The 21,932-nt window shown below is 36.4% G+C and overlaps 1 protein-coding gene across 1 annotated transcript; it reads right to left on the reverse strand.

Moving 5' to 3' along the window:
• Positions 1-1,599: 1,599 nt before the first annotated feature.
• LOC308706006 (uncharacterized protein) lies at positions 1,600-9,480 on the reverse strand. Its single transcript, XM_081391377.1, has 2 exons — positions 9,442-9,480; positions 1,600-3,797 (listed from the first exon to the last, which is right to left on the reverse strand). The coding sequence occupies exon 2, from the start codon at positions 3,790-3,792 to the stop codon at positions 2,497-2,499; it is 1,296 nt and encodes a 431-aa protein (XP_081247503.1). The 5' UTR covers positions 3,793-3,797; positions 9,442-9,480; the 3' UTR covers positions 1,600-2,496.
• Between the last annotated feature and the right edge of the window lie 12,452 nt (positions 9,481-21,932).

Consider the following 21,932-nt stretch of genomic DNA (forward strand, 5'->3'; position numbering starts at 1 on the left):
CGTTTTGCATTATTACAAAATTAAGGATAATTTTTGGCTTCAATATCTCGCGGAAAAAGGATTTTCCCCTAGCGTAAGATACTTACGCAGTACGAGAGACCTCTCGTAAGAGAACTCCAGTGTTAAATTAACACTTAAGAGTGTTGAAGTTAATGAGATAATTAAGTTATTAATTGAGTGATGATTGACTATTATTGAAGACACCTGATGTTAACAAGCAGAATCACTGAATGAGAAAATCACAAATTGTAAGTTACCATTAAGGTGATGGGTATTTGCTTTAGTTGGGCTCTAGACCATTATATGTTTACTTTAGATTTTGTTTGGCTGCTGTATCTGAGTAATAACTGCCAGATGAACAAAGAAAAAAAAGTGATCTGATGGTGCTTATTATATAATGACAATCATCATTTGAACTTGATCACTGAACTCATTAAGATCCTTATTTCTGACATAGGTTTATGTTGTTGATTACAGTATAACTGTGATTCTGCATAAATATCCAGAATTTTAGATGTAATCTAAAGGATTTCTTAAAAGTTGTTTTGAAAAAAATAAAAAATCTTTCTTTTAGGCACACACAGATTTCAAGATTCAGTCTATGCATCTCAACAATGATGAAGAGCAGAATATTCAATTAGGAAAAGTAAATTACATAGACAATTCAGATCATAATTTATTCATACCGCAATGCATGATGGGAGCCATTAATAAGTTGTGATTGGTGGCAGCCACTGCAACATGCTTTAGTATTGTCACCATTGTTGAGATGCACAGGCTGATTATTGATGTCTGTGTTTTTAAATAAATTAATTTGAAAGTCTTTTGATTAGAACAATGTTTATTAAATATTTTGGATTATTTAATCACATGCTGTAGAATCACAGAGCTGCTGAAATTAACAAGTTAAACCAAACTATCTCAATAAGTTTGGTTTTTCAGATCACAGCATGATTATGTCAAAACATAACCAACACCACACTTTTCTTTGTTCATCTGACTGTTATAAATCAATAACAGCAGACAAACAAAACCTAAAGTAAACATATAAGGGGTCAAGAGCCCAACTAAAGCAAACACTATTCTCCATAATGGTAACTTACAATTTGTGATTTTCTCCTTCAGTGATTCTGCTTGTTAACATCAGGTGTCTTCAATAATGCTCAATCATCACTAAATTAATAATTTCATTATCTCATTAACTTCAACACTCTTGAGTGTTAATTTAACACTGGAGTTTTTGCTGTGTACTTTGGGTAAAGGTAAAACTTAAAATTTTGGTTTGACATTAATCAAAATTTATGCTTTTAACTACATCATAAACACAATTTGAGAAAATCTAAAAAAATTAGCTATAACAAATTACATCAATTTTTTTAAGTTAATCCAAAGTATCATTTTTTTCAGTGTAATGAGGTCCCGCATAAGGCTTTTTCACACAAAACACGTTGTAAAATTTTTAAATCAATATATTGTCTTATCTGAATGAGCAGTCAGGGTGATTTTCACATCGTTTTGGAGCAAATATTCTAGGCTACGTCATACAATTTTCAAAAGTCTTGTGAAGAAATAATCAGTATGGGTTTCATGGCCTTATTTCAGTGAGAATTTTTAAATTTTTTTATTTTCACAAACCACGCATAAATGTCATTATCTCAAAACAACAAACTTTTACATACATGCTGCTGATATATTATTGTTGCAGAGTTTGTGCTGAATACAGTGTAATTAGACTTTACCCATGAAAATGTCACAAGTAACAGAAACAAGCACAAATGTCAGAGCATGTCAGAACACCTCCAGGGCCCAGAAAACAGCTCAGACCTCAGAGGGTTAAGTACACTTAAGTGGTCTTTCATTTTAATTATATTATATCATCTGCAAGTGCACTTTTCAAAAAGTATACTTTTATGATTTAAAGCACACAAAAAAGTAAGCTTTTAATACAATTAAGCACACTTCTTTTTCACAAAGGTTAGCTTAACTTATAGGATTTGACATTGTGTGTGATATTGTGAGCTAGCAGTAACTGCAAGAGCTTAAAAGATCGGTAATACAATATTTAAATGCAGTGTAAAGTTTAATTGTGTATTAAGAAATATCCTATCAGGGTACTTATAACTATTGTGTTTTATAAACTTAATTGAATTGATGTAATCGGTGTCCTCAAATGAAATGAGTTGGCTTAACTTGTTGGGTTTTAATTCATTTTGCAAATTAACTGATTTAACTATGAAATTGTTCACTCATTCAAGTGGACTATATTAGTGAACTAATGTAGGGAATAGTGAATGAGGGTATAGGGTGTGATTGTAAAAAAAACAGCCTCTGAGTGTCGACTATGAGCACTGTTAATTCACGGTATATTCCTGTAGGCTACTTTCTCGAAAATGACAAATATCACTCAGAATGCATTTTTGTATATGGTATATTGCTGTTTTAATGGAAAACAGCATGTTACTGTCAAAATTTGGCCATATTTTATCAGCATATTTGTTATATTGAACACTGATTTAGGGTTGAAACCTCAATAAGAATCCGAGCTCTGCGATCAAAGCTCTCCTGGAAGGCTCTACGGATGGTTTCTGCTGGAACTTCATCAGGCACGATGACCTGAGACACGGTGGTGCTTTGACCAGAAAACCGGAATGTGTTAATCTGGATCTGCAGGTTGTAGTATCTTTGATTGTTGCGGTTAAACGTGCCCTGCATGTCGATACGGAGATGATCAGAGTGGATCAGGTTTGAGCGGGACTGGTCCACCAGAAAGCCATTGTCCCAGCGACTGATTAAGTTGTCCGCCTCGTTCCTCAATCTACTGCCATCAATGATGTCTTTAGGCGCTGGCACTGCAGTAAGGGTGTATGTTATCTTGTTAGGCTCGTCGTTAAGTGTGCATATCAGTTCTTTGTCACTTGGAGTTTTTTGTTTTTTCTTCTTGCCACCTGGGGCTCTCCTCTTGCGATGTTGAGAGGTGATGTAAGTGCACTCTCCAGATTCAATGGGTCCACAGTAATCCCAATCTGACTCTGAGGTCCCCGTCCAGCACCAGTTGTAACTATTATCATATAAGCCACAGGAGTGGTCTGAGCGACAGGGCTTGCCTTTATAGGTTACATCTACATCTGGAGAGCAGTGGTCCCAGCTTTTGGCAGTGTGGCACCAGTAGTAATCACCACTCGCATAATACTGGCACTCGTCTATGCAACTATGAAGCTGTTTAGTGAGGTAGATAAACATCTTTGGTTCCACAAGCCCACAGTAACCCCAGCTTCCCTCCTTCAGCTTGCACCAGTTGTAGTCCTCACCCCACTTTCCACATGGACTGTCTTCTTTACACTGCTTGTTCTTGTAATCTGTGTTTTCAGATGGCGAGCAGTAATCCCATCCGTCCGCAATATGGCACCAATAGTAGTTTTCTTTTCCTTTGCCACAGTGGTCGTAACACAGCGCACCTGTCTTAGATCCATAGTGGTTTGTGTCTTCCATCACCAGCCCACAGTATCCCCAATGCTTGGAATCAATTCTGCACCAGTAGTAGTCTTGACCATGCTTCCCACACTTACTGTCATCTCTACACTGCCTACCCCAGTAGTCCATGTTTTCCTCAGGTGAACAGTACATTTCTTGGCATTTTCCGTCTTCATTAATAGACTTGCACTTGTACTCGCCACCACCATCGGGCTTGCAGTCTTCTATACACTTTGTTCTGAGATAAGTAAGGAAAGTTTTCCCAGCACATGGTGAACAGAAGAGGAGAAGCAAAACGAGAGAAGTGTGTAGATGTCCCATTCTTGCTGTGAAGGGGACAAAAAAAGTGAAGATTAAGGGTATATTTACACGATACCGATATGCTTAAAAACTCAGAAGTTTTTCCTTTGAGTTTTCCGCATACAGATGACACTATGGAGCTTATAATATGACAAAATTATTTGAATTTGAACTGTGTAAATTAGAATTATTGACAAGTGTAATCTAACAAAAATATGTGGAATTTTAAATAGGTCTGAATTAGATTTCTTTAGACAGATATTGAACATTTGAAATTTAACGAATTGAAATGTTTTTTTTTTTTTTTATGGCTGAATTGTTTTCAAACAGCTGTTTTTTCCCCCTGAATTCTTAGACTGCAAATATCCAGTTTCAAGTTTCAACAAATACAGATTCAAGTTTTCAAGATGCAGAAGAAATTCGGAACTTAAAATTCAGTTTTCTAAAAATCAAAATGCGGAAATTCAGATCGTACAGAAAGTAGGTAACAGGTCATCCACAGGGAAGAGTCCCAGCCAGCACAGCCATGTGGGGCCCAAATAGGGCTGGGCGATTTAAATCGCGATTTTGTTATGAGTATCTCGTCAGTAAAGCCGGTTCCTTGATTAGTAGTAAATCGCCTTCACCTGCTTTCAGATGGAGCGGCATTTAGGGCTGATGAGATAATTAAGTGATTAATTTAGTGATGATTGAGCATTATTGAAGACACCTGATGTTAACAAGCAGAATCACTGAAGGAGAAAATCACAAATTGTAAGTTACCATTAAGGTGATGGGTGTTTGCTTTAGTTGGGCTCTAGACCATTATATATCTATATTTATATTTACTGTTGTTTGTCTGCTGTTATTGATTTATAACAGTTATATGAACAAAGTAAAATATTATTTTATAATGTTGGTTATGTTTTGACATAATCATGCTGTGATCTGATTAAAGGAAACTTATTGAGATAGTTTGGTTTAACATGTTGGCAGCAGTTTTGTGCTTCTTCAGCCTATGATTATCAGTACTTTACTTATAATTCAAAATATTTAATAAACACTCTTCTGATCAACAGATGTTCAGATTACTTCATTTAAAACACAGACGTCAATAATCAGCCTGAGAATCTCAACAATGGTGACAATAATAAAGCATGTTGCAGTGGCTGCCACCAATCACAACTCATTAATGGCTCCCATCATGCATTGCGGTATGAATAAATTATGATCTGAATTGTCAATTTACTTTTCCTAATTTAATATTCTGCTCCTCACTATTGTTGAGATGCATAGACTGAATCTTGACATCTGATTCTTTTTTAAACAACTTTTAAGAAATCCTCTATTATATCAAAAATTTCAAACAGAAATAAAGAATTAAATTCAGAAAACCAGAATACACGGGTGTCTGGCAGAGGAGTGGGTAGTGATGGCCAAATGAAGCGTTTTGAAGCATTATTGCTTTCTGATACAATTGTGTCGAAAATGGTTCATTACTCGAAGCTTCATTCAGATAGAAATTGCAGCACCATCTCCTGGTGAAGTAAATGTAATGCAACAAAGCTGACAAACATAAAATGCAAGTAGGCTTATATGTTAACACCCCGTTTATGACGTGTTTACCGAGGCTATCAAAGCTGAAACAGTGTTAGCGCTGTGAAACTCATTTATGTAGGTGAATTTTACAGATACTGATGAATTTCATGTGTTCACCTTGATAATAAAACAATAAGCATGATGCGTGTGTGTAATTATTTCTTTACACAAGTACAGAAGATAAGACCAGCTTAAAAAAAAAGTTGGAAACCATCACAGAAATTAAAATGGTATCTATTAAAATACCAATAGGAACCATTGCCTTTTACCATTTAAACCACTACAGATTTTTTTTTTTTATTGTGTTTGGGACATATTCCATTAGGATTTAATGCCCCCACCAATACAACCCAACACATATCAGTAGAGACCCACAGAGACCACTATAATTCCCATTACAACCAATAAAATTCCCATGAAAACCATTAAATACCAAAGAATTTCTGTAATGGTTTCTACAGTTTTTTTTTTTTTTTTTTTTTTTTTAGCAGGGCAGTATTATGTGTGAAAGCTTTATCTTGTTTGGCTGTGGGAAGCAGAACTCTATAACTTGTTAACTGGTGGGACTGATATTTTGGAAATTTTGATATTTGTTGAAAAGGATGTGCTTGTGTAATTGGTTGTACTTGTATAATGTAGCAGAGGGTTTTTGAAGTTTCTGTCTTTGATGCATGTTTTTATGTAACAATGTTCATATGTTCTCTAATTAATAATAATTAAAAAAAACACTGAAATAAACTCAATCCACTCGACTCAACAATAACGGCAATCCAAACACCGACTAGGCTACTACACGGTGTTGCCATGGTTTGGCTTCACTTTTATAAGAAATACAGCCGCCAGGTTTCAAACCTGTCAACACTGGATTGGGCTGTCAAAGCAGTCAGGTGGTTCACTACAGGAGTGAAGCAGTGTGTTTGCTTCAGAAGTCATTTTCTCGTCACTAGTGACGTAATGATACAAGCTCCGAAGCAGTGGTTCATTGCAAGGACCGTCCGAGTTTGAAGCAAGCTTCGGAGCGTCGGTGTCAGACGTAACATCACTAGGAGTTGGCTCTGAGTAGGCAATAAGGGACGGCTGATTATGGATGAGATTACAGGTGCTGCAGAATCTGACCCTGGTGCTGGCTCCTCTAAGCAAGTTACACTGGGTACGTGTGCAATACATTACTATTTTTTTTAAAGTTTTAAATATGGCTGACTGTATGTTCTGCAGGGAAATACAGTGTCCCTGTTGAAGCCAGCACACATACACACACAGTCTCCCACACAGAGGTCAGTATGCAGCAGACAGAACACCAAACATAACCTGCAACAGTTATGCTTTACATTGCCTACTTTTATTTATTAGGGTGGAGGAAATGAAGACTCTGTCTGTGTGTTCTCAGACAGTTGCTGATGTGGGGCTTTTTATTATGGCAAACATTTGAATGTGTGGCATTAAAAAGGGACTGGCCCTTAAACATCTCTTTTATTGTAGGATTTTTCACAACCTGCCCCAGAAACTGAAGCCTCTACCTCAATGGGCTTCAGAAGAAATGTGTAAGGATTTAAAACCCTTGACATAAATTACAGTCAGTCCTGTGTTTGTAGGAAGTCAAGGAACTTTTTGTGATTTGATGAGCCTCCAGAAAACTTGTAATGATCATGTTTGTGGTGGAATTATGTTTCAGGTGGAAACGGACTCAGTCAGGGCCCTGTACTAAAGGAGTCTTGAACTAGACTGCACACTAAAGGAGACTTGAACTGTTCACTAAAGGAGCTGGACTGTGAGCTGAGGAGGCTCCAAAAAAAATTGGAGATCAAACAGCTGGATAAAACTGATCTCAGTATGTGAACTTATTTAAAGTGAACTTATTTAACTCTTTAGTATGAATATTTATTAATGCAACTTTCTCTTGCTCTATTTCTCCCTCTCATCCCACAAAACCAATAAAACAGTTTGAGACCTATCTGCAGTTTCAATGTGCTTTTATTAAGTGTAATATTGTAATTGTAATATATATATGTAATATATATCTGCACCAGCTGGGTGGTCAAGTGTGATCAGGTCAGTTTCATCGGGGAGAAGCTGGTTTTGTGGTGTCTCTCGCTCCTTTCTACTGGTGGCTATATTGTGCAGAATGGCACATGCAGCCACTATCTGTGCCCGCTCTGGTGACTCTGAAGCGCCGAACACAGTTGAAATGTGCCTTTAGGATGCCAAAGGTCATCTCTATCTTCACTCTGGTTTTACTGAGGGCCGCATTGAAGCGGTGCAGGTTTTTCTATCTCAGTTAAAATTAACAGTGTTTTGTGCTGACACAGCACAGACTCAGGGAAAATGTGTGAGATAAGTTATTTAAACATAAGTTAAATGTGTGAGATAAGCACTGGAGCCAGGCCATTTGGCATCCAAACTTGATCATATGTTCATGACCACAAGTCGTCTGCAGATGAAATGTTTAGTAGATCATTGTTATATCTGTTAATGTTACTATTAATTTAAAGATTCATCTCACAGAAAATAATCATCCCACATATTCACATCATCTCTACCTGAACATTAAGGCTGTGATAGGACTTCCTATTAACATAATCTGGCTCATGTTCCCTAGAGCAGTGGAGATTGGAGCAATAGACTGCATACATGTTGCAATGACTTTAGGGAATCCTATCATAAGATTAACAGAAGAATAATAAAAAAAGATTAAAAATAATTCTTAACATGTATTATATTGTATAGTACATTTGTGAAATTTGCTTTTTGAAAAAAACAGAGCCTATATCACCCTATCAATAGCCTATATCTTACCGGCAATTTCATAAAAGCCCTCTTTTATGGACATGGTCGGTAAATGTCCGGGGAACACTATTATTAAAACTATTCATATACTCCTGAAGAGTGACCTTGCGAATGGTTTGACAAACCGTGTTTTACCCTAGCTTCTGTGCGTCACCCACCGTGCAAGTATGTAACACTTGCAAAAAAAAAAGTGCAACGCAATATTTGCGGTATAGTAAGTGCATGAATTCGACGTGTTAAATTCTTTATGTGCCACTCAAGAATTTCGCAAAGATAAGACATTGCTTCTGCGGAAAATCTGTATGTTTTATACAAATAACTATCAGGAAAGGCATTGTTACACAAACACACTGTTACAGCAGCCAAAGAAAAGTTAAAGTAAAAGGAACGGGGACCAAGAGCCCAACTAAAGCAAATGTTGATCACCACAATGGTGACACTTCAAATTAAACAAATATTAACATCTAAACCTCTGTTAATTCTCACTAAGATCATCTGACAGCAAAAGTCAAAGTAATTATATCTAAATGAGACCATAAATGATGTTGAAATATGTCCACAATGGCCACATTTGAACTAGTTTTTAAACTTGTACAAAGGTTCGTAGAACGTCTATATCGGACGTGCAGAACACGTCAAAAAAAGACGTCATAAAACTTTCATTCTGGCTCCTCAGTGGACGTCTCTTCAACATCCGATTTTTGTAACAAAGACATTGAAAAGACGTCTTTCGGACATCATTTTGCTTAGTGGGTAGGTTTAGGTTTGGGAGTAGGGTTAATGGATCTTACATTTATCTATAAAAGGGGAAATTAAACTTATCTTTATGATATGAAAGATACGTAAATAGTTTAACGTTTTGTAGCTGTAAAATCGTAATAATGTTACGTTTAAATGTTGCAAATACGTCCATATTATACGTTTCAGCATCTATCCAAACGTGCAAAAAAGTATGTTTTCTATTTTTGAAAATTACGTATAAATACCTACGCATTAACAATGAGGCTGGTTAAAGATAAGGTTAAGGATTAACGAAAATCACAATCAAAGTTATCAGAACAACTTTTAAGAAATCTTTTGGATTATTTTGAAAAAGCTTGATATTATGCTCACATTTGATGCTATAATCAAGTATTTAAATTTAAAAGTAGTTGCAATTAACTCTATAATAATAATAATTATTATTATATTTAATAAAATCTGATGATAGTTCTTAATTTGTCAATACTATAAATGAAAACCAACATATAACATATATTATTACTTAAATAAAGTCTGTTTGTCTACCAAACGTAAAATTATACTCACCATGAAAGGTTTGTTCTTATGTGTGATCCCCTTTTGGATGCAATGCACTTTTTGTGTTTGTCTTTCTTTCAGGACTTTGTACTGATCAACTGCAAACATTAAATTATTGCATAAGCTATTTCAGGATAGCACTAAATTTACATATAAAACTTCAAGTCTTAAGTTTTTACTAGATTTTAAGAAATGTCCATTAACAGGCCATATTATCCACTATCCAGTGACCTCCACTAATATTAGCACCCTTTGTAATTATGAGCAAAGTCGGCTGTGAAAATAAATCTGTATTGTTTATCAAAAATTAAGCCCCAAAATTAAATAAAAAACTTTGTTGAACTAATGCCGAGTTCAGACTGCACGATTTTAGCCCCGATTTTGGCTCGCCGACAGGTTTTGAGAAATCGCGGACAAATGCCCGAAATCACAGGCAAATCGGTGCTCGTTCACGCGAGTGACAATCACGCAGTGTGAATGAGCAAAGACGCGATCTGAGAGAATCACCGAAGAGTCACCGACACCCGTGAGATATTTGGCATGCTAAATATCTGGACCTGTCGGCGATTCAAAATCCTGCTGTGTGAAAGTGTTCTGACTGAAAACTACATCAGCGATGACTGACAGCCAATGAGAGAACAAGATACAGAGCAGCGGGGAGTTCGGGGAGGAGTTATAGGACACAATATCAGTATTTTAATAGATATATTTACAATTATATCAAACAGAAACAAAGCACAAACATTTGCTTGAACAGCAGCAACAGCAGCACATTGCAACATTATTTATTTACCCCAAACTCTCTTTGCAGAACACACAGTCCTTGCTCCCCTTGTCTTCCCAGCCATTTCCTCACGCATAATGTTTTTCTTTTTCTCCTTTTCGCTGCAAATCAGTGTACAGACAATTGGGATCGCAAGCTTCTTGCAGGCTATCATTTTTAATAACAATTTCAAACTCGCGCGAGAACTGCGGTCTTACGCACGCGGGATTTTGCGTTATTTCCTTATCTATAAAGGTAAAATGATGCCATAAAGTATTGCATGCGCAGGGTAAGACTTGTGAAAGTGTACATAAGATTGCAAGCGTAAATTAAATTTGCATACACAAGAGAAGATTTGTAACGGCGTAAATCGCTTTTCAAGTGTAAGAAAAAAAATTTGCAGCATTTAACTGTTATTCGTAAGTGTAATTCATACATGGTGAAGCTAAAGCTTCATGCTAACGCAAAATAAATAGGATCTGTATTCTTCTGACCTCCATTTTTCCGCGCTTACACTTTTGGCACGGTTTTTACGCTCAAATACGGCCAAAAGTATTGCAGCCCGTGAACAGCAATTTGCGACCGAAAACAACAGAGTTAGGAACTGAAAAACAGATTTACTGCATAAAATCTAACTTTGTGTAAAAAATAAACTGTTGCAAATTTCTAAATGTGTGCATAGGGCAACAAAGTTACCGAAATAACAAATAAGATTTGTAGCCTACAGTTTCGTCTTTCTTTTACCTGCGCTTCCAGTTTTGGCACGATTCTCTCACTCACTGAGTTTTGCAAGAGCGAAGAGGAGGGCGGGTCCACCTTCTTCATGTAGCCAATCAGATGAGCTTCTCGCTGACTCTAGGTTTACTCTTATCTGATTGGTCCAATAAACACGCCAGTCACCAGAACACATCTTTATCTTCATTTGGCTCAGAAAACTTCTGGTTGCCGAAATGGTACTTTTAATGCACACATGTTAAATAAATAGATAAACAAATAAATAAACATATGATTGCTTAATAAACTGTGCACCATTAGGTGGATTAAGGCTGACTAACATTCATACTGAATTTCAAGCTGGTGTTAACGTTACTGGATTGAAATTTGATATATTATATAATCTGTTACACCACTGAACAGATGTTAAACTTTACAATCAAAACATTTAATACCCATTCTTTATGTAATAATACAATTCTGATGCAGTGTTTTTCACATCATGTCTCTGTTCGTGGCATTTAACACTCAATTATATATTTTGAAATATTGTCTTGGTCGCACTGTCAATATTGACTCTGATTAGTGATTAGTATTACTTTCGTGTGACTGATCAAGCTATTATTATATGTTGCTAGTATAAATAACAAAATGCTTTCTCTGTGTCCAGATTTGACTGTAATGAAAAACTGATACTAAATCAACATAAACTCAACTTTGTCAAAAAGTAACTGATTATGTCTGAATAAAAACCCAGCAACCAGGGAATATACAGCGTCTTGATATGTTCATATATAGGGCTATACAGCCACCTAGTGGTTACACGATGGCATTGCAGGTGATAAATGGTGCATAATTTAGAGATGCTTATAAACGAAAAATACAAATATTATTGTAACTCATTTGAGTAACATAATAATAGTGGAATCCTCCCAATGAGTAGACAGGTGAAATTATGCATGCAGTAGTTCAGATACATTTTTTTTTTTTTTCTTAACACACCAGCTCGAAATTCAGTATGGACTCATATAGTCATCCTAATGGTGCACAGGTTATTAAGCAATCATGATCTATTTGTTTATTTATTTAACATGTGTGCATTAAAAGTACCATTTCGGCAACGAGAACGTTTCTGAGCCAAATGAAGATAAAGATGTGTTCTGGTGACTGGCGTGTTTATTGGACCAATCAGATAAGAGTAAACCTAGAGTCAGCGAGAAGCTCATCTGATTGGCTACATGAAGAAGGTGGACCCGCCCTCCTTTTCGCTCTTGCAAAACTCAGTGAGTGAGAGAATCGTGCCAAAACTGGAAGCGCAGGTAAAAGAAAGACGTAACTGTACAAATCAGGTTATTTCAGGAACTTTTTTTGCCTCATGTTCACAACAAGTCATAGACATTTGCAACAGTTTATTTTTTACACAAAGTTTGATTTTACGCAATGAATCTGTTTTGCAGTTCCTAACTCTGTTGCTTTCGATTGCCAATTGCGGTTCACAGGCCTGCAGTGCTTTTTGCCATATTTGTGCGCAAAAACCGTGCCAAAAGTATTAGCGCGGAAAAATGGAAGTCAGAAGAATACAGATCCTATTTATTTTTGCGTTAGCATGAAGCTTTAGCTTCACCATACATGAATTACACTTACGAATAACAGTTAAATGCTGCAAATATTTTTTTCTTACACTTGAAAGGCGATTTACACCTTTACAAATCTTCTCTTGCGCATGCAAATTTAATTTACGCTTGCAATCCTATGTACACTTTTACAAATCTTACCCTGCGCATGCAATACTTTATGGCATCATTTTATCTTCATACACAACACAACGGAAATACGCCACAACACAACGGAAAATCTACAACACAACAAAATAAAGCCACAACACACTACACAGCCTGACCACTAGACGGCTCTCGGAGCGCGATAAAGTTAGTTTGACGTGCTACCACAGCGCTTGATCCCTGAGGGAACGTCTGCCAATTCCTCCAAGTTGTTAAACGTATTATTTGTAGTAATTTAAATTACTTTTAACATTCAAAAACAGACATGTTCAAAATTCAAAGCTTGATTGTATTTGATAGTAGACTGACTTAATACAGGTGACTCTTTTCCAATACCCTTCTTGTATTTACAGAAAACATTATTATTATTTTTTAGGAAATTTCTGTAAAAATTATTTTTTTATTATTTATTTTTTATCATGTCACAAAGCTTGTGGTTCCTAGTGACCAGACTGACTTATTATAGGTGGAATTGTGCCAATACCTTCCTATTTCACCTAATGTTTTTTATTTTTATTTATCAAATTATATTATAATAAATTATACGTTTTAACCACTTGATGGAATTGCCAGACATTCCCTTATAGATCATGCGCTGTGGTATTGCGTCCAAGCGTTCTCGAGTATAAATCAAATGCGCAGCTATAATTCATGTAGGTTATTTGAAGTAATATTTTATGTCGATATACACTGTTAAAACTAATCGTGGTATTGATATATTAAGACTGCTGACTCTATAGAACAATGGCTAGGAAAACTACCTTTACCGCGCTCCGAGAGCCCTCTAGTGGTCAGGAGCATTTCTGTTGTGTTGTGGCTTTATTTCGTTGTGTTGTAGATTTTCCGTTGTGTTGTGGCTTTATTTCGTTGTGTTGTGGCTTATTTCCGTTGTGTTGTAGATTTTCCGTTGTGTTGTGGCTTATTTCTGTTGTGTTGTAGATTTTCCGTTGTGTTGTGGCTTATTTCCGTTGTGTTGTGGCTTATTTCCGTTGTGTTGCGGCTTTATTTCGTTGTGTTGTAGATTTTCTGTTGTGTTGTGGCTTATTTCCGTTGTGTTGTGGCTTATTTCCGTTGTGTTGCGGCTTTATTTCGTTGTGTTGTAGATTTTCCGTTGTGTTGTGGCTTTATTTCGTTGTGTTGTGGCTTATTTCCGTTGTGTTGTAGATTTTCCGTTGTGTTGTGGCTTATTTCCGTTGTGTTGTGGCTTATTTCCGTTGTGTTGCGGCTTTATTTCGTTGTGTTGTAGATTTTCCGTTGTGTTGTGGCTTTATTTCGTTGTGTTGTAGATTTTCCGTTGTGTTGTGGCTTTATTTCGTTGTGTTGTGGCTTATTTCCGTTGTGTTGTAGATTTTCCGTTGTGTTGTGGCTTATTTCCGTTGTGTTGTGACTTAATTTCATTGTGTTGTGAACTTATGTTTGCTTTTTACATTTCGATGTGTTGTGCACTACTGGGCCACCGTATAAATGTATTCATAAATAAAATGAAGAAAAAAAAAAAAAAAGTCAAATCAACTACTATAACAATTGCGTCAAAATTAAGTAAATCTAGCATAACATTTTAAGTAACTATACGAGCCACGTGATATGCAATTTCCCGTGATGCCTTTCCAGCCAAAAATTGGAGCCATTTTGTGAAGCACATGAAGATGGTGAAAAGGTAAGCTTAACTTTCTATAAACTTAGTAAAATATTAGATTTTGACGTTTTATTTAACATGAATAGGCTAAAGAATCGTTTATTGTGTTAGTGGGTGAAGATTTTCTGAAATGCAACGTGATGAAGACACTGAAAAGAGGTAAGCTTAACTTTTTTCACTTTAGGTAGGCTACACTCGTTTATTGCATTTTTGGTCAAGAAATTAACTTTTAAACTGAATTTCAGAATTGCTATGAATTTTCAACAAGAAACGTGTTACTTACGAATACTTATGAAAACGTTTGTAGACATATTAGTTGATGTAGCCTATGAAATGAGTGACTGTGTGCGAGTATTCAAAAACATAGGCTATAGGCTATATTTTATTTGAATTATTAAGCGAGTGAGCTTCCATCGAATGTAGGGATAAGTGTTTATAGTAGTCAGAGTATTTATTGTTTATTTCGTGGGATATGACCATGCATCGCATTGGCACATATGCATTAAGATTGCATTAAGATGACTATTCAGACGGCGTTATTGGGAGGCTCGCTCACCCGCACAGAGAAATTCGTACTTTACATTAACGAGTTGTCACGTAGCTTATACTTCAGTAATTTTAAGTAAATGTAGTTGTCATTTATTATATATGCATATAAGTTGTTCTTTGCATGTTTACATATATACATTTACATATGCCTGTGGCCTTGCGCGGGTTACTTTTGGTAACGTTAATGTAGGCTACTGTATAAATATTAAATTTGAAAACACACTGGCTACAGCTCCATATGTGTGCACTATTTATCATAAAACAAATGGCGATCTTGATTCAAGAACAATATGATTCCTAAATGACAACAACGAATGTCTATTAAACCTTCGAAATTATTATCAAAATAAGTAAATGCAAATAAAGATTGTAGATCTATTACATTGTTAGGCTATTCCAGTAGTTACTGTTAAAATGTTTTCAATGAGATTCGTTCAAAACCTCTGGACAAAAGTCTATATTAATTAACTTATAGTTATTTATATATATATATTAGGGTTGTCAAAATTAGCGCGTTAATAACGCATTAACTCAAATTCATTTTAACGGCACTCATTTTTTTAACGCGCGATTAACGCAGCGCGCATTATCTGTTTGACCCGTGGCCTGGCCCGTAGTTGGAGAGATAGAGATGCACGTAAAGAGATAGACGTAAAGAATTCTGCAGCAGAAATGGAGAAAGAAAAGGGTCTTCTGAACGGAAAATTCATTTTCAAAACGATGTCTGATGGTTCTGTCGACAAGACAAAAGTTGTCTGCATTTATTGTCGCTGTGAGTTAAGTTAAGAATTAAGTCACCGCAGCATGTCGAGTTTAAAATATCACTTGATGGCGAAGCATACAACGGACACTGACCACTGATAGTGCACGCAACATGATTGCAGCTCGTTCGAGCATATGCCTTGCATTGCACACAGCCCCCACCGAGCTATCACAGTTTCTCTCCAGAACAGCCCGTTTGACAGCGCTTAATTTGGCAAAATGTAAGAAAGTAGTGGGTCATTTCAAGCATAGCCCTGCAAACGCAGCCGAGCTCGAACAACAGCAAGTTGAACATCTTCAAAAGAAAGAGTCACTCATACAGGAGGTGTCAACTAGATGGAACAGCACCCTAGAAATGATAAAGCGTGTTCAGAGAAATCAAGAACCATTGAGAGATGCACTGGCCCTTCATGCAAGCAACATCAACATGCCAACAGCAGCTGAATTTGATAAACTGAAGAGGTTGGAGACTGTGCTGGAACACTGCAGGTAATTTATTCAAACTTTATTTATTAAAAATTATTTATATGTTTCTCAAAGTAAGGTTGTGTCAAAAGTGGGGAAGTGTGTGTGTGTGTGTGTGTGTGTGTGTGTGTGTGTGTGTGTGTGTGAGAGAGAGAGAGAGTGAGAGACTCATTATGTCTAATTAAAGTGCTTTTCTCTATTATTCCAGGTATATGAGTGAACTTTTAGGAGGAGAGAAGTTTGTTTCTTGCTCAGTTGTGCTGCCCGCGTTGTGTCATCTATCACGTGTGATGGAGGTCTCAGAAGATGACCCAGCATACATGGTTAAGTTTAAGGAAACTTTCACAACAGACATGGACAAACGGAAGGAAAAAAACAACACCACATGGCTGAGGGTTGCAACAGCACTGGACCCTAGGTTTAAGGACCTCAAATGTCTGAGCAGGGCTGACAGAGCTGAGGTGTGGAGTTCAGTCTGTGCCTTGCTCCGGAGGGAGGGGCTTGCACAGCCAGATAAACCAGTGACAACTGAGCCACCTAAAAAGATATCATGTCTCATGTCTGTGCCAGAGTCTTCATCTGATGATGATGAAGAGGAATGTATTGAGAAATGTGTGGAGCGCTACAAGGCAGAGCCCTCTATTGGCATAGAGGACTGTCCCCTGCAGTGGTGGTCCAAACATGAAGGGGCACACAGTGAGATGGCCTACCTTGCATGCACATACTTAACACCTGCCACATCCATACCTTGTGAAAGATTGTTTTCACTGTCAGGACATGTTGTTCAGAAAAGCGAGCTGCCCTGTCATCTGAAAATGTAAACAGGCTCGTCTGTTTGAGCAACTGGCTCAGTGCAAAGAAAGAGAAATAATGGGAACCTGTGGTTTTTCTATATTCTTTTTCCCATGTGTTTAATAGACATGAACACGTTCTTTGAAAAACATGTCGATGTTCTTTATGCTCTATGTTTAGGGTGGTTTCAGTAATAATAAATGTAAATTTTACATGTTCAGAAGAAGTGAGCTGCCCTGTCGTGCGAAAATGTAAACAGGCTCGTGTAAGTAAATTGAGTAAAGAAAGAGAAATAATGGGAACCTGGTATTTCTATGTTATTTTTTTCATGTGTCTAATAGACATGAAGTTCTTTGAAAAACATGTATGACCTTTGACACTATGATACCTTTGATAGATGTCTAGTCTTCATGCTATGTTGAGTATGGTTTCAGTAATAATAATCATAAATAAAGCATCCATATTTGTCCACACCCATGTTTATTAATGTATTGAAAACTTGAAAAGTATTAATTTAAGGTACATTTAGAACTGATAAAAATGTGCGATTAATCGCGAGTTAACTCATGACAATCATGCGATTAATCGCGATTAAATATTTTAATCGATTGAAATCCCTAATATATATATATATATATATATATATATATATTATTGAATAGACTCATTTTTTTATATTTATAGGCATTTAATAATGGACTAATTTGTAACATTTAATTATTTTTTTTTATTTTTTTTAGATAGATTTTTGATCAACAGACAAAATAATAATTATATAGATATAGATACACACACACACACACACACACACACACACACACAACCAGTAAGATTTTTTTAATGTTTATAAAAGAAGTTCCATCTGTTCGCAAGGCTTAATTTATTTGATCCAAAATACAGCAAAAACTGTAATATTGTGAATTTCTTTTACAATTTAAAGTAACTGTTTTCTATTTGAATATATTTTAAGATGCAATTTAAAAGTTTAGGGTCAGTTAGATTTTTTTTTTTTTTTTTTTTTTTAATAAACAAAATGAATACTTTTATTCAGCAAGTACGCATTATACTTACATTATAGAAATTCTATACATTTCTTTCTAATTTTGTGATTCAATACAATGTATTTTCAAAGCAATGTATTTTTCGCGACCATCTGAACAATAGCAGGTGATGTTGCAAGTAAATGCAGATTTGCTGGGGTTTTTTTTAAGGATACTCGTGGGAATGAAGAGGAACTGGAACAGCTCACATTGAGGATCATCATGAAAGGTGGCTCAACAGAAAATCATTTAAGTGTTGCAAAGGGTGAAAAAGTGACCTGTTGTAAGTGAACTTCCATTTGTCAATTTGGCATATGTTGTTGTATATTTCATGATGTGTGGTTTCAGGCTTTGCAGCCTGTGGCAAAAAAATAAAGTGAAATGCTTTATTGTGTGTGATTTGCATGTTTTATTTATTTTAAGACATTGAAAGCAGTGCAGTAGGCAGACCAATAGCTGACGATCTAAAATAAGTTAAAAATGTTTAGTAAAAATGTTAATTCATTTAATTGTCTTATTTTTATTTATAAATCAGCTTAAATGTTAAGTTAACACAACTAAGATTTATTTTTATCTCACATGGCCTGCACTGTGTTGGATTTACTTAAAATGTATATATGTTGGATTTACTTAAAATGTATATGCACCATTTTTGCATCACACTTTTTAAGTAATCCCAACTTGGAATAATTTTACTTAAAACTAACAAGAAAACCTTTGTTATACGTACTTATATTTTTAAGTAAAGAATGTTGCATGAACTCAAATATTTAAGTACAAATAACAAAGGTTTTCTTATTAACTTTAAGTAAAATTATTACAAGTTGGGATTACTTAAAAAGTATGATGCAAAAATGGTGCATATATATTTTAAGTAAATCCAACACATCATTTTTTTAGAGTGAGGGTTGATGAATTCTACAGATTAATTTCTTGTCTTCCCATCATGCAGTAGAAAGAGCCCAGATGATATCACAGTTTTAAGAAATGCTCTGTTTTTTAAAGGAGGAAAATCATGTCAGGAGTAACATGGTTGAGTGAAACATGTTGGACACAGATAATGCTAATAAAAATTGTTAATTTAAAACTAGTTAAAGCCGCGGCCGCTCTACACTTTGAGCATGTGAAATTTCTACAGACGTGCTGTGCGACGGCCGTGAAATGACGTCACTGCTGAAAACACTCTTTATTTCATGACAATAGTTCCTGTTTTCACCTTATTTATTATGCTGATGTCTTCAGATCTCCTGTACATTGACACTTAAAGCTCATTTCATTGGTGTCAGCAGACTGAGGGGATTTGTTGGTTCCTCTATGTACATTTATTTCTGTTTTTCATGTTTTTCTTGCAGTTCTTTACCACTTTTCTAGATATCTGCCATTATTTTAATGAAGAAAGAGAATAATATTGGAATTAAAATAAATTTTGTTAAAATAAAAAAATGTGAATTAGCATCAGTTGCTTTACAATAGACAGACAGATTGATATAAATGTTTATGTGTCAATTAGTATATGGGTCAATGACAAATATTGCAAACTATCTTTTTAGGCATATTAAGAAGAATAATTATTTGATGACATATTCAAAGACTGTATTTAATGATCATAGTGCAGCCCCAAAATACTCATTCATTGTAAATTTAAGTTTTTATATTTTCCTTCAAACCACTAGGTTTTACCAGTTTGTCAGCAAGAAGTTTTAATATTAATATTTAAAATATAATAACATTTAGTATGATCACTTATTATTTTATATATTTCAAGAAGTCAAGTCAGAATAGAAACAAAAAATTGAAATCCACAGATATACTGCGCATGCGTCATGACTGAGTGTGTTGTTGTGTTTGGAGCTCCGTCGAATTAATTCAGAAACCTTGATTTTCTTCTTTACACTCTTTTACAAACGAACTTTTTCATTTTTTATAGCGTGTGAACATATCTGGAATACTATTCTCCTTAAAAAAAATCGGATTGCTCTGATATCGCTCTGATTAATATTTAAAATATAATAACATTTAGTATGATCACTTATTATTTTATATATTTCAAGAAGTCAAGTCAGAATAGAAACAAAAAATTGAAATCCACAGATATACTGCGCATGCGTCATGACTGAGTGTGTTGTTGTGTTTGGAGCTCCGTCGAATTAATTCAGAAACCTTGATTTTCTTCTTTACACTCTTTTACAAACGAACTTTTTCATTTTTATAGCGTGTGAACATATCTGGAATACTATTCTCCTTAAAAAAAATCGGATTGCTCTGATATCGCTACTTATATCCAACCTTTCGAACTTCCGCTACTAGCCTTAGCCCGCTAGCATTACACGCGTGGTCGCGCCTATCGATCGACATATTTATACCCATATCACTGAAAGCTATAATTCGCCATTATAGCACATCGGCTATAATGGCGAACATAACGGATGTGTGTCTAACGTTACCTTTGAGTGCAGGTGAGGACACCTTCGAGCTGCATTCTGTGCAGTTAGAGCTGGAATCCGTGGAGAAGCAGATCCGCGACCTACTAGAGAGACAGGCCGAGCTACGAGATCGATGATTCGCGCTTGAAACTTCACGCGCCGATGCTCACAAGTCAGTGGTTAGTAACCTTTTGACTCCGACCTCGTCTACTCCATGTGTTTCTCTGCCCAGGATGCGATCATCCCTGGTTTCATTCACTCCGGCACCGACACAACACCACGGACCCTGGGTGATTCCACAGCGGAAGACGCGGGCCAGGACCAGAGCTAGGACCTCTCCGCCCCTCCCGGCCTTCGAGATCTCCACCCGGAACCGTTTCTCCCCTCTACGCGAGACGGAACGCGACGCTGTGATCATCGGCAGTTCCATCGTCCGGCATGTCCATGCTGCCATAGGTAAAGGTAAGGTGCGCACTCACTGCTTTCCTGGTGCTCGTGTTCTCGATGTCGCTGCACAGGTTCCCGGGATTCTGAATGGTGACGAGCCCGTCGGAGCTGTCGTGCTGCACGCGGGAACGAACGACATCAGGCTGCGGCAGTCGAGGTTCTGAAGAAGGACTACAGGGGCCTGATCAATACGGTACGCAGCACATCGCCTGAAACAACGATCATTGTGTCTGGACCGCTTCCCACTTACCGACTAGGACACGAAAGGTTCAGTAGATTATTTGCTCTAAATGAATGGTTAATGTCATGGTGTAATGAACAGAGACTGCTCTTTGTAAATAATTGGAATCTTTTCTGGGAGCGACCTTGGCTCTTCCGTGCTGATGGCCTTCACCCCAGCAGAATCGGAGCGGCTCTTCTGTCGGACAACATCTCCAAGACGCTACACACCATATGACTAGTAAGTCAAAGTCCAAATCACACTCTTTGCTGTCCAAACTTAATTGATATAAGTACCAATGTAGGACATTATATTGAAACTGTGTCTATTCCTCGTTTAGTGAGATCAAATAATAAATCTACTGCAGGATCTAGGAAAAATCTAATTGTGATTAAACCAGAAAATCTCAATATTAGTGAACAAAAACAAAGTGATGAAGTCACCGACCATTACATGGTCACTTGCATACTACATACCGCTGAAATTTGTCATGTTGCGCCACGTTATCGACCAGGCAGAACAATCCTTCCAACAACTATAGATAATTTCTCAAATAGCTTACCTGATCTATCTCAGCTGCTCAGTGAACCCAAACAAACAGATGAACTAGAGGAAATGACTAGCACTATGAGCACCATTTTCTCTAGTACATTAGACATCGTTGCACCAATTAGATTAAAAAAGGTTAGAGAGAAAACTAAAGCACCATGGTACAACAGTGCTATGCATGTTACCAAGAGAGAAACTCGTAATTTAGAGCGTAAATGGAAACAAACTAATTTAGAGGTCTTTAGAATCGCATGGAAAGACAGTATGTCACGTTATAAAAAGGCCCTAAAAGCAGCCAGGGCAGAGCATCTCTGCAAACTAATAGAAAATAACCAAAATAAACCTAGGTTTTTATTTAA

Source organism: Scardinius erythrophthalmus (assembly GCF_964197995.2).
Source record: "Scardinius erythrophthalmus genome assembly, chromosome: 1".
NCBI lineage: Eukaryota > Metazoa > Chordata > Actinopteri > Cypriniformes > Leuciscidae > Scardinius > Scardinius erythrophthalmus.

Bases quoted from the DNA above. Each gene is read 5' to 3' on its own strand.
- LOC308706006 (XM_081391377.1), bottom strand. From the start codon at position 3,792: ATGGGACATCTACACACTTCTCTCGTTTTGCTTCTCCTCTTCTGTTCA.